Here is a 26307-nt window from a genome sequence, read left to right on the forward strand (position 1 = left end):
ACCGTAATAACGCCTCTATCGCTGCCTACTTATCAAATCATTGAATAAAAACACGCATGAAGACGGGTTTGCTCTGGAAGAAAACACACATACTACACATAAAACCACATTTGAAAAAAACACCATTGTAATAGTGTTTAATTTTTAAATACAAAATAATGTTTGGGGGACATGATGACGCTACCGTAACTTTGTGTGTAGTGCGCAAGGAGGAAGCGAAAACACTCTATTTCCGCTGCAGCAGCGAGAACGGGGCACGTCAAAAAAGAAAGAAAAATGTGGAGAAGACAAACTGAGGCGAGGGAAGGAACATACAACTACATCTAGTATCTTTGATGATTCATTTACCAGGCAGTTGTTATTATTATTTAAAATCCCAAGACGAATATCTGTCAGTTTAAGGGTCGTTTCGAGGTTAACTTGCCCCCCCTTCTTGTTCGGTGGTGGTTCGCTTTGAGGAAGCAGCTCGGCTAGCCGCAGCTGAATTAGCTCGCTAAGGAGAGATGGGGACGAGAGCAAGTCGCCTCCAGGAAGACCCGGTTCCCCCTGCTTTCGGGAAAGATGGCACGAAGCGGGATTCCTACCGACGACCCCGCTGCACCAGGCCCACCAGTCTCATGGTCGACTTCTCCGGGAGCTTCGAGGAAACCGAGGCCAACCGTAGTCGATCGGAGGAGGGCAGCGACTCGGACCAGCATGGGGCCAGCGCCGACGGTAGCCCCGCCGACCTCCACAGCAGCATCCCCTCCAGTGTGAGCCCGGTGGAGGACAACAACAGCGAGGGGAAACCCGAGGAAGACGGGGATATAAGCCCGGAGCCCGCCGTGGTCGCTGAACATCAGTCCGGAGAGGAGACAGGCCGCACGCCCCACCGCACTTTTTCCGAGCGGCTGCCCGGGAATAGGCACTCTTCCGGCCGCAGTGTGGGAGCAAGATCCGCCCGGGTCAGAGGCACACACCAGCGGCCGGTGTCAGAGGCGTGGATCGGCCTGTACCGTGTTAACAACCGCCATGGCAGTAAGTTCATTGACACTTTTTCTTCTTTGTTCCTTTTCTTCGTACAACTTAATTTATCTCATTGTGTTTATGTATCAGAATCAGAAAAGGCTTTACTAGCAAGTTTAAACATACGAGGAATTTTCTATGGTATTTAAGTGGTGCATACAAAGACACAGAAAGAAGAATACGTAGCAACAAAAAAAAAGAGATGGTACTATCATAAAATCAGTTTTAAATAAAAAATAAGTAAAAATAGTTACAAAAAATATAGTTAGTACAGTAAAATATGATACTATATCCAAAGTGGAGATCTGTGCACTTGAGATTGGACATTGGTGTCAAAACATAATATGTTTGTGTAAACCTAATTGCCAAAATCCGGTCAGATGATGAGACTTCTTTTTATATATTTAACATTTTCATTTGCAACTCGATATTATCAGCATGTTACATTTGTGTTGTATTGATTAATTCCCAGACACACAGCACACACTATGACAGTACAGGGTTATAATCCTCCACACAATTTTTCAGGTCACTAGTATTTTCAGTTTCTATATTGTGTCGCACAAGTAACACCTGCCTTCCTAATTGGCTGGTCTCCATCAGAAGTGATGCACCATGTTTTAAGATAGCTATCCTACGTAGATTACATGGAATTTATAAATCGTGTTGTATTACTCAGTACATCGACATAGAAAATGCAGGGTATAACTGTTGATGCTTCCTTTAATCAGCTGCTATTAAATTGAAGACATGAGTGGGTGGAAGTGAGAAAACTATAGTAATATGGATATGATGGTTAAGTAGGAGGTGGGAGTATTCATTGTCAACTTTAAGCAGCCATAACAGTAATATAAAGTCATAAAATTCCTTTAAGGCCAAGAAAATATCTTTAAAACAATACTAGACAAACTCAAAGACAATGAAACAATGAGTTATCCATCTAAACATCTCCCAGTGCAGCTTTCACTCACCTAAGTCTGACATTCAAATGGATTATATGGGGCATTTACATTCCTGAACAGATAATCTCTTTTCTCATGCTTGCATACTGACGACAATCATCAGAGACCCTATTGTAAGAAACAGAGCTGTGGCCTAAAACTAGAAGTGGTGAAATACATGCTCTTTCAAATCCTGCAGCGTGCAAGATAAAAACATTGAGTAACTGACCAACTTGTTGTTGAAGTGCATTAAGATTGGGAACTTGGGTAAGGGAAGTGAAAAAGCACCCTTTGTCTGCGTGGGGTGTAAGAAAATATTAAATATTGCGACATTAAATAATGTTTGTGATGCTGTGTTGATTCTCTGAAACAAAGGGTTGATTTCTAATAAACAGTTCAACGATTCATTCATTCAATACATTTATTTTCATTTTTAAAGACATGGGCCCTCTCAGTGAGTGTGTCCTCTCAAAGTAGTACTGTGATGTTTGATGATACAGCAACTGATAAATTCAAATGCAGATCCCGCTGTTGTGATGCGTATCTTTTTTTAAACTGTATTTATGCATGTATTATAAAAACATGCATAAATGTTGTTTTATAAGAGGCCGTTTTCCTAAAATCTATATTATAAATGACATATTATGGGTTTTCTTACAGGTTTTCTGAATCATAACCCCTGTATCATAAGATACATATCATACTGACAAATGTTTGCCAATACACAGCCCTGGCCTGCATTAGAAGGTCGATTACACAGAGATGGTAGGGTGTTTCGGTGCCAAAATACAAAAGTATGGTGGGTTTCCCAGGACAGCCCTCTAGCAAGAGTAGGGAAATGGGTCGCTACTTCACATGCTGGCAGCGGCACGTAGATAGAGGAGGGGAATTTAGGGCAGCAAGGCACACTGTCTGTCCCGTTCACTCAGCCTGAGTCACTGTTTTGTTCCAGGCATGCAGTCGAATAAAGTTTCCAAACTATTGCGGGTCAGTTATACTCGAAGTCTCATCCTTCACACACTGTCTCCAGGATAAGGATGAGTGATTGTGGTTCTTTGGTTTGCCAAGAGGGAAATCTAGATGTCCAAACATAGCACCAGTGCGCGCCATGATGTGCACATCATCTATCATTTAAGTCTCGCTGCTGTGACACAGCGTGTTAATCTCAGCTGTGTTGTGTCTCTGCTCTGCGCAGATATCCGCTGTCCTTTCTGCTCCAAGCCCTTCCCTGGGGGTCGGATCGAGGATCACCTGTTGAGCTGCCTCACGTCTCCTCCCCTACCATACAATAGTAAGTATCATATATCAGAAAAATGGCACAATGCCTGTGATTTTTAAGGCTCTGGAAACACTTACAGTTGCTGTGTGTGTGTGTGTGTGTGTGTGTGTGTACAGCGGATGTGCTCAGTAAAGACAGCGGCGAGTGCTCCATATGTTTGGAGGATCTGGTTCAGGGAGAGACCATCGCCAGGCTGGCCTGCCTCTGCGTCTACCATAAGAGGTAACAACGTTCAGTTAATATATTTGCATTATAATAAAATGCAGAGAGACGGGTTAAAAAAATGCAAATTACACAAGTGAGATTAAAAGCAGCCGTTGATCTGTAAAACTGTGGTAACTGCGGGTAAGGATTTCTGAAAATAAGGAAGCCTAAAGTTTTTCTGTACTAATGCATGTATCACTTCACATTTCTGAGAGCCTGTTCTCCTTCTCCAGGATAAGATGTTTAACTTCTGAGTTATTTTCATAAACTTTATTTTTTATTTTGGGATAAAATGGACGAGCACTGCACAAGACCTTTTTTACTTTGTCACTTAAAAAGACCAGCAGTGTGTTTCTTTCTTCTTATTTTACAAGTAAATGATATCAATGGTGCTTTCAATAACTGCATCATCATCATCATAAGTTGACTTTGATTACATTTTAATCAGACCTTTTTACACACATACTGCAGAGTACTTTGTAAGCGCTTTGAAACTTCTACTAGAAGTGTTTGTGCATGTTGCAGCCCATATCCTAATCATTTGAAAGCACACTGTTATGTTCCACATACAGTTTTTCCCAACTTTGTAAGGGCATATGGGTTCCAATAATTTAGCTCAGTATGAGACGGAACTTGCTGAGACTTGACATTTTCCAAGATGAGTTCATTCATCACCGTGAAGATTCTGTCTGCTCTTTTTTTCCCATCCTTGTGGGTTCAACCGTTTGAAATGCTTTTTTCTATTTCAAATGAACACTCTTATAACTTAACTGACTACATTAAAAGCACACATGATGTTTAACTGTGACAGATAACCAGCAGAGAGACATTTTTTTAAAGGGCCCTATTACGCTTTTGTGGGTTTTCCCTTTCCTCTCGTGTGTCACATAGTTTTGGGTGCATGTAAATGGTCTGCAAAGGCTAAAATCCTTGTGTTTCCTCCAGAGGGAACATTCTTCTCAGATGAAGCGTGAAACTACTGTACGTTTTTCTTTTTTATAAAAGCCTTCAAGCTTTGAGCTCTGTGCCAGTCGTTAGGTGTGGCTGTTTGGTCCACCCAGTAGAGAGTAGGGATTTGGAAAAAGCCTGGAAGTTTAGAAACTTAAAGATGATGGTGATAAAAATGAGCATAGAGTTCATGTTCACAAACTGTAAGGAAACATATTTTTTAACCACCCAATTCATATATTAGTGTGGGGCTGCAAGGACCCCTTGTGTGAATCTTTTTCTCACACATTTGATGAATCATCTGGTGTTAAAGAATCTGGAAAAAGTGCTCAGAATAAAGAGCGTCACAATTTCCTGATAATTTGACTCATCGTCTGAAACCCAAACACACCTCTGTAAATGTTAGAAAAGATAAGAAGTAGCTGGAAATCAACACCATTGTCTAGCTGCAACTCAAACATAGAATCGTTGTCATCTCTATATTTGTAATGGGGAAAACTTTAAGGAGTCAGAGAGCCAATAACCTTTTTCACAGCCCGCTGAAGTGATACTTTTACTCTGGTTCCCACACTGTCAGTAAGTGGATTAAGCCTTTTGGGATACACCACAATCAAAAACCCGGCAGAGAGGTTCAGCAACAATTACGTCAGCTAATCAAAAATGTTGTGTCTCTGTGTCCCTGGCTCTTTCTTCCCCCTCACTCCCTGTAGCTGCATTGATTCCTGGTCCAAGGTGAAACCCTGCTGCCCTGAACACCCCTTCGATTGACTCCCGGGTCACATGTTTTCTGCACAGTGACCAACCCGACTCAGGTATATACGTGTCAGATTTACTTAATAACCAGGATATCTAATTAGCCAATATTGGGGTATATACAATATCTGCATTTTTTTAGATGGCTTGCTCAAAGAAATCTTACATTTTTATTTCATGTAACAAAATAAGTCAAAGTTCTAAAAGTGAAATGTCTGAACACGAATTGTAACCCTGAAAAAAAGGGTCTAAAATACAAAGTGGTCATCATCATTGTTTTGCTATAAGACACATATTGATTGTATCAGAATTTTGTGGAATTGTTTTGTGATGATAATATTGTTTCATATACAGTAGATCATGATCATCCAGACTTTACTTTGATACAGGCATTACGGCGCACATCACTTTGTCTAATCTTCACTCTTTCTTTCTCCGCCCTTACAGGAGACTACACTGAATCCCCAACAAATCCCAATCAAAATGTGTAATCGGACAAATTAATAAGCCCACTGTCCTTCTCCCATGCAAACTCAAATTTGATTGGAGAACAGACCATCCCAAGAAGAAGCTCCAGTTAGTGAAACCCCGGCGCCCTCTCCGTCTGGATCGGTCCATTTTGAACTTGGTCTGGGCCATTTCGATGTTGCGCCGTCTAATCTCCGGTCGAGGTCCTTGTTGGAATACAAATGGAGGAGTTTCCCGTTCTATTTTTAAAGACTTCAACGGAGCTTATATATAAATATATTAAAAGAACTCAGATAAACATTATCATCCCAGAACGATGGAAATTGCCCCCCGGCGCGATCTCGAACTTTGGGGAGGAACACAAAAGATTTGACAGTGGATTCTCTCCCGTGTATTTTTCTCTCCCTCCAAACGGGATTGGTCATTTTTATCGAGTATTTTGCAAAAAGAGTATTGTTCCATGTCATACATCGGATGAATGTTTTTCTTTCCTCGGGCTAACCCCAAATGAACCAACCTCCCACCGAAAGCGTGAACCGTTACCGAGTAAACGTTGCTTTATTTTGAACCAGCTGGAGGTCGAGGGCTTGAGTTTTGGTGAACGGGTGCTGCCGTTAATAGGTGTATTCTTTTTTACTATTACCTTTTAAACATTTCAGGGGAAGTCTGGGGGCAAGTTGTTTTTCTAAGTAGGTCAGTTTTTTCGTATGTGGTTGGTCAGCGCCGAGTTGAACGTGCTGCTACTTGCTGAGTGTTATGGAAAAGGTTGTAGTTATTTCATAGGGTCATAGTAGCGCTGGTGTTGGCACCAATTTGAGCACTTTTGTCCTTAAAGGCTGATAATTTTTTTCACATAAGGTGTGTGTGTGTGTGTGTGTGTGTGTGTGTGTGTGTGTGTGTGTGTGTGTGTGTGTGTGTGTGTGTGTGTGTGTGTGTGTGTGTGTGTGTGTGTGTGTGTGTGTGTGTGTGTGTGTGTGTGTGTGTGTGTGTGTGTGTGTGTGTGTGTGTGTGTGTGTGTGTGTGTACTGTAAATTACCTAAAAGTATGCTTGGTCAAGCGGGTTACCCTTTTTATTTTTGAATGCTAATTTTGTATTACAATCAAGCTGGCCAACATCCCGTTACACGGTGGCACCGGTACGCAACGTGTCTCGTGTGGTCCCATTGTACTTTGACTGCGGTTTGTGTTTTTTTTTCCTCCCGCTCTTCTTCCTCCTCATTCGCAACCACTCTCTGTCTGGATTTTTGGATCAGACCCCAAGCGACGGTTCGCCATCTGGTTACTTTCATGCCAGGAATAAAGAGGACGGATGGATTGAGGGATGTATTTTTGGGCCATGTTTACACCATGTGGCATCTGCCTCTCTCCCCAACACTGGAGGCTATGGACAGCTGATGGTAAATTATTACATAACTACCCCCCCCCCCCAACCCCCTATCTTTTTAAAGGATTTTAAGATATTATATCATCACATAATTATTGCTACAAGTGTTAAATGGCTTACCTTTGCATTTTGTGTGTGTGCTGATTGCCTTTGCCTGGTGAAGGGTTTATTTGTGCAAGCAGGTATTTGTGGTGTTTCTGAGGGCTGAAATAAAGCCCCCACAGTAAAGGCTGCTCAACAGATGCTGTGTAACAATGGGACGAAAACACACAACATGAATCGATTGCTTTGCTTGCCTGAACCACGAGTTTTAAATCGCTGCTCAAAAGTGGTATGGATCAGTTTAGAGGTCAGCCCAGTGCACAGGTTTCCTACTGGCTAGTTTGTTCACCCCAGCCTCTCTTTTTTTTCAAATTTTATTTTCCAGTGTTCTGCAGTCTGAGGTGCTACAACTCGTCCGGCCACTAGAGGGCAGCCCTCCTCACTTTTTGTAATGGAGAACAGAAGGAAAATCATGCCAAAAGTCTGTCTGTATTTGGGGGCATTGTGTGAGAGAGTGTTGAAGACGAGGTGCGTTGATCCTTAGACGTTACTTTTGTTGTGGTGACAAGTTATGATGTTGTATACTTTGGCTGGGAGGGGTGCGTGTGTGTTTGTGTTTGCAGGAGTTTGGTGGTGGTGTTTGGGTTGTTGACAAAGATAAAAAGACAATCTGAAAACCCCACTCATTTACTTTCTTACCCCCTCTAAGCTGTGTGGTTCAATACCTCAATCTTTACCAATGCTAACTAAATGTTGTGTGTGTTTTTAAAATAGCTCCAACAAAGGACGGTCTTTTGTATAAATGTCCCTGAATCGTTTGGTTTTAAATCACAGGGCAATAATCCCCTGTGCTTTGAGGTTGATGTATTAGCCACAGCGGCAACTGCACCCCCAAGATATGGACAATCTGCCTTTTACTCTGATATAACGAAACAAATTGAATTCTATTTATTAAATTGTAAATATGTAATGCAATTCAAGAAAATGGCTTGGTCTTTGTCTGTTCAATATACTGTTTCTAAGCTCCAATCTTTTGTATGTCTCAGAAATTGTTTTTATATGTATTTTTTACAATAAATATGTGTGAGAGATGTTTTGTGAATGTCGGTTTTGTGTTTTTTAAGTGTTTTCAACGTCTTGTTTGTGGTTGTTCGTCCCTTTCTGTTCAGACATGAGACGGGACACACTGTCCTGGAATAATTGTATTATAATAGGAATTTAATGATATTACTGAATGATGGAACTAACACCAACAACTACTATTTTATTTATTTGTTGACTAACTTGGAGCACTTAAAATTAAATGTGAGATCTTTGTTATCTGAAAGAAGCTGTAAACAATTTTGAACATTTTAGCGTTAATCCTATAAGAGCTGCAACTTATATTTTGTACTAGCTTGTGAGTTTACTCCAGGTGGAACTTAAGTCTGATTTAAGGGTTGATTGTATTTCACATCATTAATACTAATCTGCCTAGCAACTAAAGGTATTAAATAAAAGTAATGGAGTAAAAGTACACCATTTACCTCTGAATTGTAATGGAGTAAAAGTATAAAGTAGCATAAAATGGAAGTACTCAAGTAAAGTACAAGTATCTCAAAATTGTACTTAAGTACAGTACTTGAGTAAGTGTACTTCGTTACTTTACACCACTGAAATTTGGGCGTTATAACTTTAAAAACATATATAGCCTGCTTATTTATTTTTTTGATTTGGTTTCCTTTTAAGAATTAAAGAAAAAGGGAGCAAAAATTTCAGGCCAAAAATTTCAGGCCAAAACCAAAAATAAAGAATACATTGATTTTATACCGAGCTGCCAAAAAGTGACAGGCTCTTTTACATCGTCTGACCTATTTTCAATCAGAAGCAGACTTAGCAATTTCTGTTTCAATCAATCCAGGAAGTGTAACTCTATACACCACACGCACACAACAAAAATGCTGAATTGCTTCTGTGTGTCAGCTCCACCTCTCACAGCAGTCAGGTGTCAGACACACTAACCCAACACAACAGGTAAGCACAACTCAGTTCTCTGTTGTTCTTTTTGTTCTCTGTAAACCCAAATAAATGATCTGGCTGTTTACTCTGCTTCATTTGTGTTTGTTTGTAGTGTTTACTGGGATATTAAACAAACATTATTTGGTAATTGATAATCCTTTAAATAATCCCAGCCACTTTATTCATGCCGACTATAATCTACTCATGCAGATACTGTTTAATTGGTTTGAATTGCTTTAATGTGTTTTAAATATCTGATAGGAGTTTGAGGGTAAGACGACTCAAATCACCTGCCACAAAAGCAAATAAATGACTTTATTGCCGGCTACCGTGGGTACATTAGATAGGATTAAAACTACAAAAATGGATAATTGAAACTCAGTGTATCTGTATTAGTTTTAATGAATGCATCAGATTTACCATTCATTGAACCCTACAGCTTTGAATATGTATAACATACCGAAAATACTAATATACTGTATACTTACAGTATTAAACTAACTGACTGACTGACTGACTGACTGATGCTCGTAAACGGTTACGTCATGACGCAATGCCGCAGCTCAACTTGAGCTCCACTCGGCCTCTGAGCGGTGGAAACATAAGGGGTACTACAGGCTCGAACCAGAAAAGCGCCAGAAAAGCAAAAGATTGGATCTTGAACCGGATCCGGTTTGGTGGAAAAGGGGCATAAGAGGTGGCAGGAAGCTTTTCAATATCTAAAAAATGGTGTTATGTGGTAGAGAAATGTTAGCCTTTACAGATCATTTGCATGAAAAAACAACCTATATAACACTCTACAGAAAACGGAAAACCCCAAAAGCCTCTTTCACGGTTAATAACACGCCGTCAGGGGTCAGACTGATCATCTGAGCAGTTTCCATTGATTTGTTTGGGGACGATAAACTTCCTTTATGAAAGTCTGAGGTCCTTGGTTCTGTGATGTATTTTCTTCTTCTGATACCGTGTTTTTTGTTGTTGTCATGATCTCATTACTGTAACTTTGATCCACTCCTCCGAGACATGCTGGGTTTTTCCCCCTATTTCCTGTTCAGCAGCCATCACCAGGTGAACCTTGAACGAAAATGGGTTTCACCAAGACAAACAAGCCTTGGATAAAACTCCTTTTTATACTTTGCATTCTGGGAGATCATTTGTTGTTTCTTTTTGTTGTTCCTGATTTATCATCTGTTTTTGGCCTTGCTAATATTGAACTACCTGCTCTCTCTGATCTACCTTGAGGCCCTGCTCAAGCTGCTCCCTGTCTCTTTATATCCATTTTAATCACATGAACTTCAAACAGATCTTCATGCATGTTTGATTGTCTCTTTGAAATAAATCCAACCTGATTTCTTAACTGTCTTTTTGAAAGATAAATGAAGCAGGTCAAGGTCTTGTCATACTTTTTAAAAAATGCCATTCTGATCACAATTTCACACAGCTGGCCTTGCTGCCTACATCCTTGTTTGTGTCTGATTTCTATCTTATCCAGGAAGTGAAACCCTACAAGACAGCCGGGTCAAACCGATCACAACTCAAGGTTTTCTTTTTGGATGTGCTCCTCTCACAGCAAGGTGTGGTGTCAGAACAACTGTAATATTCCACAAAAGGCAAGGAAAGACTTAAATGTAGTAATGATTAAACACATTGGCAATATTGTAACCTCACTTTACACGTAATTTGGCTGCGAGAAAACTGATGAAATGTCCAAATGAATCCTCAGTTTACTGTACGTTTGTGCTCACGCTCACAGATTCAGTTTGAGCCGTTGAGGTTTTGTTGACATTCATAATAAGGATAGCATTTGTAAAAAAATTCAGCTCTGGGATATTGTTTTTTTATAGCCAAAACACATTTCTACTAAACAAAGTCATATCTAAGGCACAATAATGCGCCAAATATTGTGCCATTAGGCCTAAAATAATGTGAACAACTGTTGTCTCTCTGCCATCCAACCGGAGAAATCAGCTATTTAAAGAATCTCCAACCACAGGTGTACTCAGTTATAAGTATCTCAACAATTCCCAATAATGTATTTCCCAAACTATTCTGTAACTAAGATGCATCTGTTAGATATTTTCATCATAATTAAGCTCAAAATGGCTCAAAACCACTGAAATGACGTAAAGACATATTAGTGTGTATCAGTCTCTCCTTGAAGCATCTAAACTGTGCAACAGAAAAGCTTTTTCAGAAGCTACTCGAGGTGTTTAATAAAGATGATGCCTGCAGGTTTTGGTCACCCTGAGCTTGTCGTACATGGTGGGAACCATCGCCTCCTTCCACCACTCGTCGGATGTCTTCGTCTCTATAGGAGCAACGCTGGCCATCACTGTGGTTATCATTGCCTTCCCTGCAGAGGTGAGACAACCCAAGAGCTGCCTCTCGAAATGCTCCCTGTATACAGACATCATGTTCTGTGTTTGTCATAAACAAAGTGCTGTGCGGGCATTTTAAACCACCGTATCATTTTTAAAGACATAGCTTTCAAATGTCGTAAAGCAAAATCACATTGGATGTGGAACGATTCTTGTGCTGAACAAATAGTATCCGAGGAAGGAGGATGTGAATCTGAAGCTGAGACGATTAATCAATCAAGCCAGTAAAGACAGAAATGTAATCAGCTACTCTTGTATTTTATTGATCTGATTCCAGCTAGTTTTTATCTTATTACATCATGTAATATTACGTTTTCTTGGGCCCAGGGAGACAGGGACATGTGTAGACTAAAATAATGTGTGAAAGTGGGGAAATAATGGGAAATGATTGCTTTCTTTAATGTAACGCACTTGTGCTGATAAGATTATTTAATTTACTAATTTGTTCCTGTGTTCTTTGCAGATTAATGACTTCACTATCTGGCACCGTGTTCAGGTGATTCTGACCGTGGACTTGATCATGTTTGGGTTCTTGCACCTTCTGCTACTACCACATCAAGAACATCGCCTTCTTCCTCCACCTGCTGGGGGGTGATTGAAACTATCCCCTACAGACACACTTACCTATTATTTTATATAAACAAATACAAAAGTAAGTTGTACTGTGTTTTTTGTTTTTGCAGTGGATGTTGTATATATATTTATTCCAATAGATCAATTCTAATAAACCAATGCAAAACAGCTCACATTGATATTAGCATGTACACGATATAGAGTGACTTGGACAAAATGTTGAGCATTGTTTTTAGTATTTCTTGAATCAATTCTATCTTTTACCCTCAACAAAAGTTAGTTATATTAAACAAGTATTTGACAGGCTGCAATATCATTTTATGAGTCCAAAATAATGAAGATGCAATACCATGTTAGAAGAGAAAATCCACGGTCCAAAGATTAGAGACTGAAACAAAAGATTATAAAATATTTTTCACTAAATCCTAAATTGTACAAGCTAAAAACTATATATTGTGACTGAATAAAAAATTTTAAAAACCCAAAAACATTATTTACATTAAATAATGTTAATAATAATATTAATAATAATAATAATAATAATAATAATTAATAATAATAATAATAATAATAATAATAATAATAATAATAATAATAATAATAATTAATAATAATAATAATAATAATAATAATAATAATAATGTTAATAATAATAATAATAATAATATAATAATAATAATAATAATAATAATAATAATAATAATAATAATAATAATAATAATAATAATAATTACATTAATTAGGAGCTTTTGGGGAAAAAAACTTAAATAATACGTTGGGATTTAAAAAGGACAAAATGAGATATTAAACATCTACTAATTTTTGCTACGACTCCACCTGGTGATCACGTTAATGTGATACCATTTAAAGCTGCAGAATACCTACTGAGTGGACCTGTTGGTAACATTTATTTTTTCTGGTAATCTGTTATTTTAAACATGTCATATCTTAAGAATACAAAGTAAAAGCCTTGCTCTTAATGTTATGAAGATTTGGCAAAACCATACCTGATTAGTGCCTGAATAAGTGCCAACTAGTTTCCCTTTCATTTGGAATTTATGAAAATCTGAGGCGTAAGGCAGGGGTGTCCGAACTACGGCCCGGGGGCCAAATGCGGCCCATTGTACATTTTGAATCAGCCCTCAGCTCATTTAAAAAGTATAATGGACTACGGCCCACACATGAAACTTGTGCTTTCCTTATATCGTACTTATTAAATACATATATTACACTGTAGTATTCATGAGTAATAAGCCAACTTTTCAAATAAATTCAGTCGATTAAATTGGAAAACCTTTTTCTAACAAATCTTGGTCGATAAAAAAAAGCACTTATTTGTGAAACACATGAAATGTCCCCTTCATACTTCCCCTTATTATCAGCAGTCTGAGGCGTGTGTTTTACGGAATGAGCAGCCAACACTTCCAGTAACAACATAAATGAAACTGAATAAATTGACAACCTCGGGCAAAGTAGGCAATTAAGCAAAGGTGGAGTTTCCTATTTCCTCACTGCGGGTCGTGACCGACAGCTAACACATTGAATTCTTTACATCCCGCTGTCAGGAAGTGAAACCCTACAAGACAGCAGGGTCAAACCGATCACAACTCAAGGTTTTCTTTTTGGATGTGCTCCTCTCACAGCAAGGTGTGGTGTCAGAACAACTGTAATATCCACAAAGGTAAGTTTATTAAGAGTCTTTATTATTAATCTTTACTTGTTGTGTGTGAGACATAAAGGCAAATAAATATCCTGGTGTTCACTGTGTCTCATTGTAGAATTTAGTGGTACTTTCAACAAGATAACAAATAGCGTTTGGTTCATTTAATCCTTTAAGTATGCTATTATTCACTCAGATTACAAATATATGTAGCCATGCTATTTTCTACTCATGAAGATGAAGCATAATATTTCCCTTTCGTCCACTAATAGGATGGGTTTTGAGTAAAAGAGTTGCCTTAAAAGGTGAGACAGAGAAGCAGGTGATGTTTTATCATAAATGCTGCATAAACAGTAGACCAAACTAGGGTTAACAGAAGTCGACATTTGAAAACAATAGAAAAGTTGAATTATACAGGAACTTCCTACTGTGACTGCCCTGAGTTCCCTTTATTTTAACTGAACTTCTGTGTTTGACCCACAGTTTCCTCCAGAATGTCAGGTACAGCAGACCTCCTCACATCCAGAGACACACTGGTCTCTCCTGGTTATGATGCATCCTCAGCACCACCACCACCACCACCACCGTCCTACCAAGGAGAGCCACCTCCTCCCTACTCTGCAGCCCCGGCAATGCACCCTGCAGCCAAAGCAGACACAACCTGCATAAATCAGCCGACCACTGGGTACGTGACTTTCGGGACATCAGCCCTGAAGCTCTGTCGGACACAACTCCTCTGATATCCTCGTCTTCCTTCGATGACAAGACCGTGAGGAGAGCGTTTGTTAGAAAGGTTTGTGCGACTCAACGCTTTGCTACTGACTTCAAAAATGTATCCTAACAACCTATAGTGAACAAACCAGTCTCACAGTGTTGCAGTGATTGATGTGAAATGACTCTTGTCATGTGTTTGTTTCGATTTGTGAACAGTACTGGGGTGTTGCTTATCCTTCACCAGATGTTTCCCAACCTTGTGTTGAGACCCTCTATATGGGTTGGAAAACGTATCTACAGTATATGATGAAAAAGCACATTTCTTGGGGTACATTCAAAGATAGTTTTCCTGCTTTAGGTGACAGATTATTGCGAAAGGAGGAGATGCAAAATCAGTCTAGGGGCGTCAAGTGGGGGCAAATAACTCTCTCGTTGGGTAGAGCACAAAATGAATATCATTCAATGGAATAGTATCTTGAAAACGACCTTGATACACAATTACATTGTCTAAATGAATAATAATTACAAATGAGGCACATTAACTAATCTTTCTTGTAGAAATCGGACCAAACTAAATAGAATATCAGAGTTCTTTGGTGATATGATTACTCCGTATTTATTTAGTTTGTAAACATGGTCGGTGTGTAGCCGGAAATATATTAATGTAAAGTTTTTCTTTAACTCCACTTGTAAAAAGAATGTACTTTTTGCACTAAAATTCTTAATTGAATGAGAAAGTACTTGTTATTTATTTAATTTAGACCATTTATATACACTGATATTTAGTGATGAAGCTCCTCTTTCCCTGTGCAGGTGTTCAGCATCCTGACTCTGCAGCTGCTGTTCACCTTCAGCGTGGTGTGTGTGTTCACCTTCTCCAGCGTGGTCAAAGAGGCGGTGCAGAACAGCCTGGGGGCCTACCTCAGCTCCATCATCATCTTCCTCGTGGTCTCCTTCGCCCTCAGCTGCAGCAGAGGCTTCAGTCGGCGTCACCCCTGGAACATCTTGGGCCTGGTGGGTGACAAATACAGGAGGATAAACCCCCAAATATCTACTGTTATACATTTCACACAATATAGAGTGTCACCAATATCTTACATCTGAAACAAAGAACAGAGCAATAAAAAAGAGCAATATTTAGCCATGCAAGGGTAAATGTCCAAAAGGTACAGGTAAAATATATCCCAGTACAGTACAGACATTATCGAAGCAGTCTAACTTTTGTAGTTCCTGCTTGGTTTTCTGCAACATTTAGACCTAGATTTACAGTTAAAGTGGAACTTAGAAACTGGTAGATTTTGTATTTGGTCTAAAATGTTGAAGTTTTGTTGGTTTTTTAAATAAGGAGAGACTCCTACTGTATTGGGATTTTCCTGCACCTTACTTGAACCAATATGTTTTTATGTAATTGTCCCTTTATGTCTTAATTACATTGTATTTTACTTTCCAAAACACACTCTGTAGTTATTGACGATCAAACCTTTGAATCTCAAATTTTGATTTAAAAAAATGTTATGCGAGTGCATGGCAGAAATAAATGTGTCTGCAGACTATTGAAAAAGCTTTCTCAAAAGAAACCTGAGATGTTTAATGAGGCGTATCTTGTGCCTGCAGGCTGTGGTCACTCTGAGCTTGTCTTACATGGTGGGAACCATCGCCTCCTTCCATGACACCTCGGCAGTCGTCATCACTATGGGAGCCACGCTGGCCATCACTGTGGCTGTCATTGCTTTCTCTGCACAGGTCAGAAACCATGCAGTGCATCATGTGACGTGTCTACTAAAGGCAAAGAGACATGCAAACTGTTAAGCTGCTTTACAAATCAGTTTTGAATTCATACTGTAGCTCTCTATTGAAATAGAGAATTTGACTTTTACTGGTATCAGAGGAGGAAAATGTGAATGTAGGGATGAAAAGATTTGTCGATCAATTAAAAGAAAGAAGATCAAAGGTAAGAAGTAGATAACGTCATGATGATGGAGATTCAAGCGCTTTACTAAGAAACAGTTATTCATTTTAAAAGAAAATATGTCCTCAAGCGCTTTCAATGTACCGACCAAAAACTCTTAAGGATGCAAAGTATTGTAGTAATGTGTTCCTGTGTTTATTACAGACTCGTTATGATTTCACGATGTGCTACGGTGTTCTGCTGATTCTGGCCGTGGACCTGATCATGTTTGGGTTCTTCTCCACCTTCTACTACTCCTACCTCGCTGACGTCGCCTATGGGTGTTTTGGTGCTCTGCTGTATTCACTGGTAATGGAGAAAATACCAATGTGCATATTTATACAGTCATTTACCTCTTATCACCCTCTGTCTGAAACCAGAGCCTAGTCTGCTCTGAATGGCTAGCTGGCCGGCTCTGTTGTGATTGGTCGACAGGAATTTAGCCATCATTATTTTGATTGTTACTCTGTGCTTTTTCTTCTGTGACATTTCCTCCATGACTAAAGTGTATTAGAACACATGTCATAAATGATCTGGTGGTGCTCTCTCACCCTGTCCTAACTCTTCCTCCTCCTCCCTCTCCCTTCAGTTCCTGATGGTGGACTGTCAGCTGATGATGGGGACGATGAGCTACCGTCTGGATCCAGAGGAATACATCTATGCTGCTCTCAACATCTACCTGGACATAATGCTCATCTTCCTCTACCTGCTGGGGAGGAGGTGAAGCTAATGTACATACACAATATACATTCACAGACAGACAGACAGACAGACAGACAGACAGACACTCCAAACTGTAATCACATGAATGTACTTTATTATTTTGATTACTGTAAATACTGTAAATGCTGCTTTAATGAAAGAAAGAGTATTATTGTTTGACAAACAATTCTTTTGTACAATTCTAACAGTATTTGGGTTTTTTTGCAGTTCATGTTCACACACAGAAATGACTTGAATTAAAGGCATTCACTAGAATTTAGGTAATTATTCGGTAGAAATGCTCACGTCCAATTTGCCATAAAGAAACTTTCAAATCTTTACGTTGTGTTTTTAAAGTCAGGCGATGACACTCCAATAGATCCATAAGGCCGTTTGTGTTTCATGAGCAGCACGGCACAGATTGCAAAACATACAGCTGTTTATAGATCAGGACGTACGGGATATAAAGAAGGGTAGTGCAAAAAGTCGAGCATATTTTTTCTTATCGCATGAACTTACTCTCTCCCTTTAGACTTATCAAAGTTAACTGGACTAGCCGAGTAATATTCAGCACATTTTCTTGAAAAAGACCGAAGATGCAATGTTGATTTCAGAGAGAAACCTCACTTTTGTTGGCATTTTTACATATTGTGTCCGTTGTTTAAGCATTGCCTGTTCAAACTTGAGGATGTTAATGTAAGGATGCAACAAATTCATCTGACAATCATGTTAGCGTTCATCAAAACGTTCTTTAAACTGTCAAACTGTGAAAAATGCCAACTCGAAACATTCAAAGTCCAGGATGAAACATCAAGTAAAACCAATAGAACAGATATAAGATATGAGGAAGAACAGCAGCCATCACTTTCAGCAATGACTGTACAAACAATCATTTTCTGATATAGTTGCTCCTTCACAAAGTAAACACTTCCCCCAGAAACTGCAAAGTGTTACGGTTTTTACAACCTGTACCAAAGAACCAGAATAACTGAGCATGAAGAGTGCTTGGACATTTGGGGAGAGAGAGAAGCTCCATGTTTCTCCGCTCTGTTTAGCCCGGCCTCACCACAGGGAAGGGTAGTCGAACTTGACCCGCAGCAGGTACCTCATGCGAGTCTGGGCGGGGTTGTAAACGATGTACTCGTTGTACAGGAGCTGGTAATGGACGTCTTGACACGCCCCCGTCTTCACCCCAGGACCCATAGGCACCGTCATACCATCCCTGAGAAAAAGAGAGAGGGGCACAAATGAAAAGATGCACTTATTTAGGGAGCTCTCTGGTGGTTTTAAAGGATAACTGCAAATTGCCTTCTTCCCTTTGTGGTGCTTATTGTTTCAGAGTTGCCAGGTTCAGTTCATGTCAGAGGGCAACAACAATACCGTATTATTATTATTATTAATGAATGCAATGCTTCCTTTTCCAACTGACACATCATCAGGTTGAGGAAAGTTGTGAAAAATAAATCCCTTTTTGTCGCCTAATATAATAACGATTAAATGATATATAATAATTATATATAATAATACTTATGAACATTGGAGGATTTGGTAACAGAAGATTTTGGCATGGGAATGACAGATAACAGCCAATTAATTTCCAGATGACGCTCTTTTTTTTAGGCAATAGGCTTCAACTAGGGCTGTAAAGCTAATACTCATTTCCATTATGAATTTATCTGACAGTTATCAATGGTTTGGTCTATAATACATTAGAAAAAAGGTGAAAAATGCCTGAACAGCTGAAGGCGATGACTTCAGATGTCCAAAAATATTCAGTTTACAATCAGGTTCAGAAGACTCTCACATTTGAGAATACGGAACAATTAAATGTTTGTCGTTTTTGCTTAAAAAAAAGTGTCCATTATTATGTTTCTTAATGTTAAAACTCAGAAGGTCAGGTCTTCCATAATGTACGCAGATATAATGCACCTTATATTGTTTCTTATCTAGTTGTTGTTTACTTACTGTAGCTAAAACATTAAAGGCATAATTCTCTGTTGAGGATTTGAAGGATGGCACTAGAGGAAATGAGTGTTATGCTCTCATGCTTAGGGAACGACTCGTATTTAGAAAAAGTATAGAAGCAGCAGAGCGGGAGAGCAGGCAGAACCACCGGGGGGTAAAGCGAGGTCGGTCCATTAGTCTGAGTCGCTCACTAGAGAGCAGACAGAGTTCACTGTTTCTACTCCAAAGTGCTTCTTTCTGGAGCAAACCCATCCGACCTTTTCTTTGGAGTGCTTAAAAATAACCCTGAACAAATAGGTCTATAAAAATAAAGTAAAAAGCTTGGGTAGTTTGTCAAGCACTCTGAGGATACTCAAGTCCCGGAGCTTTATGTATTACTCTGAATGATGCCTCGTTGTATAAAAAATACATAAATAAATAACAAAAGTCAAATGAATAGGAAAGCATTCCTTCTGTCATTTACAAACGTAGGAATAGTTCTAATTTGTTCAAGAAAATAGAAATAATTAAATGAAATACAAATCAAATTATTTCCACTACACAGAATATGAGGCCTGTTTATAATCTCAAAGAAGCGTTTAAACAAAGAAGCCTTGCAAGCTAACAGAGATCTTTAAAGGGCTACTTCTTGTTTTGTGCGTTATAATATTATAATGTTTTCCAATTGTTCTTAATTTCATTGTTCTCTGCCCTGCATTTTTTCTTGGCTAATGCAATTAACAAACTTCCCCTGTCAGATATTTTAAACATTTTGTTGTATAACAGCGTTGGGCCTGTGTGAAATGTAAGGAGACTTACAGAGTGACAGAGTTCTTGGGGGCAGGTCCGGTCTGTCCGAGGCCCTTGGTGCTGTGTTTCCCGGCCGGAAGATTTTGGGCGTTGCAGTCGGCCATCACCAGCTCGTTACAGTCTCCCAGGGCGACCTGCGCACACACAGACACACAGACACAGACACAGACACACACACACACACAGACACAGACACAGACACACATTTTGTGGGAGTTAAATTCAGTTTACAGACACCTTTTCCCTCCATTGACTCTGTTGTTCTGCTCCGAGTATGTGAAAATATGATGTGCAAAACAGGAAACCAACTCACCTCACTCAGTAACAGCAGTCCTGTCTGGTTGTTCTGATTGGCAAAGCAGTAGTTGGCACTCTTTGATGACATGTCAGCAAAGTAGATACCTTTTCCAAACTAGAGGCAAGACAATCAGGACAATTATGAGCACTGGAATAAAAATACAGTGCTGTAAACATAGAATAAAGTGATACACAGACGCCTAAATGCAGACGCAATGCATGACTTCTGACTTGTGAAAATGCACTTTTTAGAAGATTAAAGGAAGAGGATTTGAGAATAAACTGAAATGCAGTATATGCATGAATCTGTGCATCCATCCTACCATGTAACCAGTGACGGGAGCTTCAGGGGGGGCCACACGGAGCCCCTGACTGAGGATGCCGCACCAGTTAGAGAGACGGGACCCGTGCCACAACAGAGTCCTGGTGAGACAGAAGTTAAATGATATCATCTATAGCAACGTAGATTAGAAAGCAGCATTGTATCTAAGTCAACACGAATCAGTAATGTTATTCTAAAGCCTAAAGGAGTATGGACAGTTCATTCAGCCCGCTGAGGATCACCTGTTGTGCATCTGTGACAGGAAGTTGTCCGTCTCCCCGGCTCGGTCCACTGTGAAGATGTCCAGGATGGTCATGGTGTAGTCTTTATGGGTGTTGGCGTGAGTGGACTGTAGATACTTAGAAATCACCTTCACACAGAGGAGAGGAAAAGTTACAAGGAAACATTAACAACCCTGGATACACAAACAGTCTTCAGGTTATTGAAGCTTCAGTTTCACCCAGTTTTGTACAGTTGTAGTTCCCTTCTTTGGATATTGAGTCTTTAGCAAATTTGATTAAATTCAAAGGCCTAAAGGTCGGTATCACATGCCCATTTAAGACAATCACTAACATGTATATCACATAACAAAACCCCTCAATATGATTTGGGTATTTCATCACTGGCCTCTTTCAAAAAACTGCTTTTATTATTATTTAATCAACAAGAAAAATGGACTTTCTGCTCAATATTAGACGCCAAGATAGTAGATAACCATCTCTGTATTGGCTCATCTACAATTTACCACTTCCTCTTTTAAAATCTGCGCAGCCTTCTACTTTCAAAGTATAATATACTGTATATACTTTTTAAATTCCATGTCATTATTTCTCTTTATTATGTAACGTTACATTTTTATATAATTGTTGTATTCTTGATCTTCCTCTGATAACGTATTTCCTTACACTGTTTATGTTTGTACCTCTATATACCGAAGCAAGTTCCTTAAAATGCGTTTTGGTGTGAATGTCCTTTACGGGTTTTATTCAGTCACACTGATCAACAGATGTAGTCCAGGTTCATGAACCTTTCTGTCGTTGTTCATTATAAGTTGTGATTAGTACAACCGCTGACCTCGAACTCTTTGCTGCTGGAGTGCAGAGGCTGCAGCTGGCACTGGAGGGAGGAGTACTGTCGGTCCACCGGATGTTCATCACTGTCTCCACTGGACTGAACCATCTTCACTGCAATCTGAATGTCACTCAGAGCCTGGAGAAATAAATAAACAGGACCACCAGGTATTACAGTAGAGACATTTTTCACTGAGGGCCACATGCAGAAAAAGATATGAAGGGCTGGGCCACTCAGTACAGGTGAGGTATAATGCCCCATGCAGGTAGATAATGCTTGACACTTGAATATGATTAAAGAAAACAAAGCCTACCTCACAGCTCTCCATAGGGTTTCAATTATATTGTTATATAAAGTGTTGTCAGCTCATCCCTTAAATCAGAAGCCTCAGGCTGCTTATAATAGGGGGAAATATGAAGGGCCTATTTCAAGCTTGTTATGCAAGTTATTGGGCGTTTTAGAAAATCGTTCAACTTTAATTGACTGAATTTATTGTAAAATTAAGCTTATTAACACATGAATAATATATACGTACATATATATTTAAGAAGTACAATATAAGACAAGCATAAGTTTTATGTGTGGGCCAAATTGTAATTGTTTTTACAGAAGACATAGGCAGAATAAAATAATGGAGAAGCCGTTTACCTCCAACAGGGAGATCTTTTCTTTCAGCTCCTCTTCTGTATCAATGATTGGAGGAGTTTTCAACCTAGAAGATGACATCCTATTTAGTTACAAAGCTCAATGTTTGCCTGTCATCATTCAGACATCAGAGTGCACGGCTCTAACCGCACAGCCACCATATCCCCTACCCAAAGTCATGAGGGATGCGGGTGTAGAACTGGTTGCAAGCCTCCAGCAGATCGTGACGGCTGCGCTTCTTCTTCAAACACTCCTCGATTTTCTTCAGCGCCATGTAGCCTGCACGGATCTGCTCCGAGGTCAGCTTGCCTGCAGTGAGAAAGCAAAAATACTGAATTTAAAATAAGAAGCACCACAACAAAAGGTTTGAAAAAACTGGGCATTTGTTTTGCTCCTCAGAAAGAAGAGGAGAGGAGAAGTGCTGTGAATTATTTTACACTTAAGGTAGATCACTCGCAGTCAGGGTTTGCATCTTGGAAATTGTAACCCTTAAGATATATTCCATCATTAATTACAAAAAAGAAATTGGTCAATGATGGCAAACATGCTGTTGATGGGACCTCTGCACTTTCTGTCACCAGCTAAATCCTGAATCTACTCAAACAGTGACTTTGAAGACTAGTTTTACGGCATCAATAAATTAGCAACTTGAATACTTTAAATACTATATATGTATTTGGTCTTCGTAAAATGTAAGTAAGTTAAATTGTGGGAACGCTACTAGTAAAACACTTTAGATTGTAATTGACCTATTTTTTAATATTTATTGTTGTTATAATTTTGTTAAAAAGGTGCAGAATTTAGTTTAAGTTCTTATGTTTATATAAATATTTACATTTTATTTTAATTTATCCGATTGTTATTTATTCTAAATCTATTCTAACATGTACAATTAACAGTTTTTCTGGGATATATTTCCGTTGATTCTGTCGGACTGACCCAGAGGAGCTTTCCTGGTGTCAAACTTCATCTCCAGCACACACTCCTCCATGGCTTTGATGTCACAGATCAGCTCCATGAGCGACTGGATCTTCACATCCAGCTTGGAGATCCTCTTCTTGGGTGCAGCATCCACGACAGTTGTGTTCTCCACCTGGAACAGTGAATTACATTAGTATACATGATAATAAATGATATTTATGAGAAACACAACTTGTTGGTTCTTTGCCTTTTCATTCGTGCTGTAATCCATGTAGACCATGTCATATTTCCCAGCGACTTTCTCAAAAGTCGCTCGGCCTTCCCACTCATTCTTGGTCTTGTCTAAAAACCTGTGGCGAAACAAACACAGTTTCAGAATTGAACTAACTCACTTCAATTGGAGGAATCAGAAAATACTCTTTTAGTTTGACAATCTTACTTTTTCTTGAAGATATCTTTGGCTTTCAGCAGGTCTGAACCGCAGGCTGTCAGACTGTTTTGACCCACTTTCCCACTAAAAAACAATAGAGAAACCACCTTCATGTTATCATTCAGTTAGTTTCAATCTATAGGCTTGTGTTGATTTCCTAAATGAATGCAATCTGTCATATATTACATATGTAAGGGTACATAAACTCACCTCTGCCCCATCTGGCCCACACACTGTAAGCCTTGGAGCTGTCGTCCTGCAACAGCTGGATCAGGTAGTATTTGTTGTTGTTGAACTGGAGATTTGTCTGCAAAACAAGAAGGAAAGGTATTTGCTGCAAGCCTGAAAATCTACTTACAGACATTCCTTACTTTGTAGGTGAAAATAGTACGAAATGTATAAAAGGGAAGAAGCATAGTAAAATATATTGTTCTCTGAAATCCGACCTGAAACCTGGGGAAACCATTTTTTTGAGTCAGTTAGTACTACTCAAAAAACAAAAACAAATCAAAGGGTGTTTAAATATTTTACCTGATTAAGCATCACGTCGTAAACATCATTTCCTTCACTGTACACATAAGCCTGAAAAACAAAGTGAACCGTTACTTATTGCATTTTGTAGACAGGGAAATAAAAAACGTATTACACAAAAATGGTTTGTACAAAAACGCATTTGACATACATTTTTCCTGAAAGTAAATATCAATAACTGCAGTCATACTTTGTGTATCAATTGCTATAGCTGTAAACTGCCCAGGCATTCAAAAGAAAAGTAAGACACGGTCATGTATAGTAAACCACAAACTGTGTCATGCTCACAGGGGGAACTGTCACCGAAGCAGTGTGAATGTTTCTGTGGACAGAGATGCTGTACCTTTCCCAGTTTGGCTTTGCATTCAATGTCCACTGGAGCTTTTCCCTTCATGACCACCGTCCTCACCACCTCTAATTCCATATCCAAAGACCAGAGACAAAGCATTAATGGTGTCCACTGATATTTCAACTGAAGTTCAGGTAAACCCTTTTAACCCTAGAGCCTTATTTTAAATATGCTGCTCTGATGTCTTCACAGGACTCACATTTCTACTTCAAAACAATTGCCGTATTAATACGTATGAATATGTGTACACTTTCACTGAGATATATCTGGTTAACAACCTCTGAACTAGTCATCCTACCAAATATTAATAGCTTTAAGGATAATTTATAGTCATTGTAATTCGATGGTAGATCCTTTATGCTACATAAGAAACAAATACAAGTTGATTCATCCATTTTCTGAATTTGAAACAGTGTAAATGGCTTTTAAGGACACATTTATTTCTTTATTGTGCTTTCAGTTGGATTGTGTTCTTGAATTTTCTCTAAGTGTCAGTATTTTGGGCTATACACATTATTTCAAAGACATTTTATAAAAGAAGCTGAATTTGAACTTTCAAAATTCTTTAAAAAAACACGAAAAATAAATTCAAACTCTTTCAGGAATTCAGGAAAAAAAAGTGTCACGTTACCTTCACTTTTGATTTCTTCTTTGGGCATCTTTTGAGTTTTTGCCTGACTCTTGCCTCCTCTCTTCTTTTTAGCTACAGGCTGCTGCTCTGTCTCCTCCTCTTCCTCCTCTTTAACTTGAACTAAAGTCTCATTTTGAGCAGTCGAGTCACCGGCGTCCTTCATACTTCCTAAGAAGAGAACATAAGAAACCTTTTTAAAAACCTTTGGAAACTTATTTTTCTACAAAATGTATTTGCAATAACACACACACAATATGTAATACCACTTTCTACTGCATAAAATCTGTGTGTTTAACAAGTTATTGTGAAAGTATAAAACTATAAGACACTTAGGATCCACATTCATGGAATACTGTATGTCCAAGCAAAGAGCATGACAGACAACAATTTAAAATAAAATAACGTATTTGCAGGAAAACAAACACACACATTTAATTTTAATAGACTGTCTTTGTACATACAAATGTGGAACTGATTACGATAACAGATGTTGAATGACATTTATTTTCATTGACATAGATTCAGCACAAACCCGTGTTTAACCCACTGTAGTAAAACTTCAGCAATGGATATGAATACAAAAAGGCTAAATCAACTCAACAGAGTAGAGCTATACTATTTTGCAAAGTCCCATGAAATAACACAGGGTTTATATGACTTGTTATGTATTCAAAAACCTTACATCCTTAAGACTGGGAGATCTTGGTGAGTTTGTATTGCATGCCCCATGAGAGAGATGCCTTTACTGAAAAGCAGCAACATCACCCCCAAACTATATTATACAGTTAAATCAATACTAAATATGTATAGCAGGCAGTTGTAACTGTTTCCTTCCTTTATAAACTACCATATGAGATGTTCTAAAACAGGTTCATCCCTGTGCATCAATACCTTTATGTGTGTGTTGTGATGGTTGACAGTGGTGGACATTAACAGGTTTTACAAACAAGCTCCACTTGTAACATGTATGGTAGCCACCCTGGGTAGTTAGTTGTTTTCTAGATACTTTGCAACAACAGTAAAGCCTGCATAAACCATACATATATATCATGTATTCCCCTGCCCTCCTTTGCCCAGATTTGTCTGCAACTGACGTTGGTAGAGCAGCTAACGTTAGCTTCAAAAGGCTAAATAGCACCAACCTGTTTTTGACTGGACTTCCTCAGTTTCTTTTGCAACCTGACTTGTATTACTTCTCGAACTTCTTGTACGCCTCATGGTGGAGTATGAACAATAACCAGTAGTGAAGTGGGTACAGTAAGAAAGGGACACAACAGAGATGGCGGTAAACTTTTTCGACCACTGTTCCCTGGCTGGTGCCACTAAAGATCGTTTGTTAAGAAGATGAATCACTCCGGT

General features: G+C 39.0%; 4 protein-coding genes across 6 annotated transcripts; 3 read left to right on the forward strand and 1 right to left on the reverse strand.

Annotated features, from left to right (window-relative positions):
- Positions 1-222: 222 nt before the first annotated feature.
- zgc:66427 (uncharacterized protein LOC406256 homolog) lies at positions 223-8117 on the forward strand. 2 transcript variants are annotated; one of them, XR_010165996.1, is made up of 6 exons: positions 223-1017; positions 3142-3237; positions 3342-3447; positions 5088-5189; positions 5578-6995; positions 7410-8117. XR_010165996.1 is itself a non-coding variant. In XM_063885475.1 (5 exons), the coding sequence occupies exons 1-4, from the start codon at positions 504-506 to the stop codon at positions 5143-5145; spliced, it is 774 nt and encodes a 257-aa protein (XP_063741545.1). In that variant the 5' UTR covers positions 223-503; the 3' UTR covers positions 5146-5189; positions 5578-8117. The 2 variants fall into 2 exon arrangements, 1 of the variants encoding a protein (XP_063741545.1); XM_063885475.1 differs by having other exon boundaries at positions 5578-8117.
- Positions 8118-9043: 926 nt separating this feature from the next.
- LOC134865769 (protein lifeguard 1-like) lies at positions 9044-13646 on the forward strand. Of its 2 annotated transcripts, XM_063885476.1 has the most exons (5): positions 9044-10090; positions 10515-10632; positions 11255-11383; positions 11864-12052; positions 13539-13646. In XM_063885476.1, exons 2-4 carry the CDS (start codon positions 10576-10578, stop codon positions 11993-11995), a joined length of 318 nt encoding a protein of 105 aa, XP_063741546.1. In that variant the 5' UTR covers positions 9044-10090; positions 10515-10575; the 3' UTR covers positions 11996-12052; positions 13539-13646. The 2 variants fall into 2 exon arrangements, with proteins under 2 accessions (XP_063741546.1, XP_063741547.1); XM_063885477.1 differs by lacking the exon at positions 9044-10090 and having other exon boundaries at positions 10593-10650.
- Positions 13647-14186: 540 nt separating this feature from the next.
- Positions 14187-17335, forward strand: LOC134865770 (protein lifeguard 1-like; the record flags this gene model as incomplete). Its single annotated transcript, XM_063885478.1, has 5 exons — positions 14187-14426; positions 15161-15361; positions 15962-16090; positions 16461-16604; positions 16885-17335. Coding segments are annotated over 5 exons (849 nt in total), but the record flags the coding sequence as incomplete, so codon positions are not given.
- On the reverse strand, positions 17096-26292 carry parp2 (poly (ADP-ribose) polymerase 2). The gene is made up of 16 exons (XM_063885479.1): positions 26091-26292; positions 24949-25116; positions 24312-24382; positions 23969-24019; positions 23638-23744; positions 23447-23521; positions 23255-23357; positions 23026-23179; positions 22257-22395; positions 22090-22153; positions 21445-21579; positions 20613-20740; positions 20372-20471; positions 20065-20163; positions 19761-19885; positions 17096-18219 (listed from the first exon to the last, which is right to left on the reverse strand). The coding sequence occupies exons 1-16, from the start codon at positions 26164-26166 to the stop codon at positions 18060-18062; spliced, it is 1755 nt and encodes a 584-aa protein (XP_063741549.1). The 5' UTR covers positions 26167-26292; the 3' UTR covers positions 17096-18059.
- Between the last annotated feature and the right edge of the window lie 15 nt (positions 26293-26307).

Source organism: Eleginops maclovinus, chromosome 6, assembly GCF_036324505.1.
Source record: "Eleginops maclovinus isolate JMC-PN-2008 ecotype Puerto Natales chromosome 6, JC_Emac_rtc_rv5, whole genome shotgun sequence".
NCBI lineage: Eukaryota > Metazoa > Chordata > Actinopteri > Perciformes > Eleginopidae > Eleginops > Eleginops maclovinus.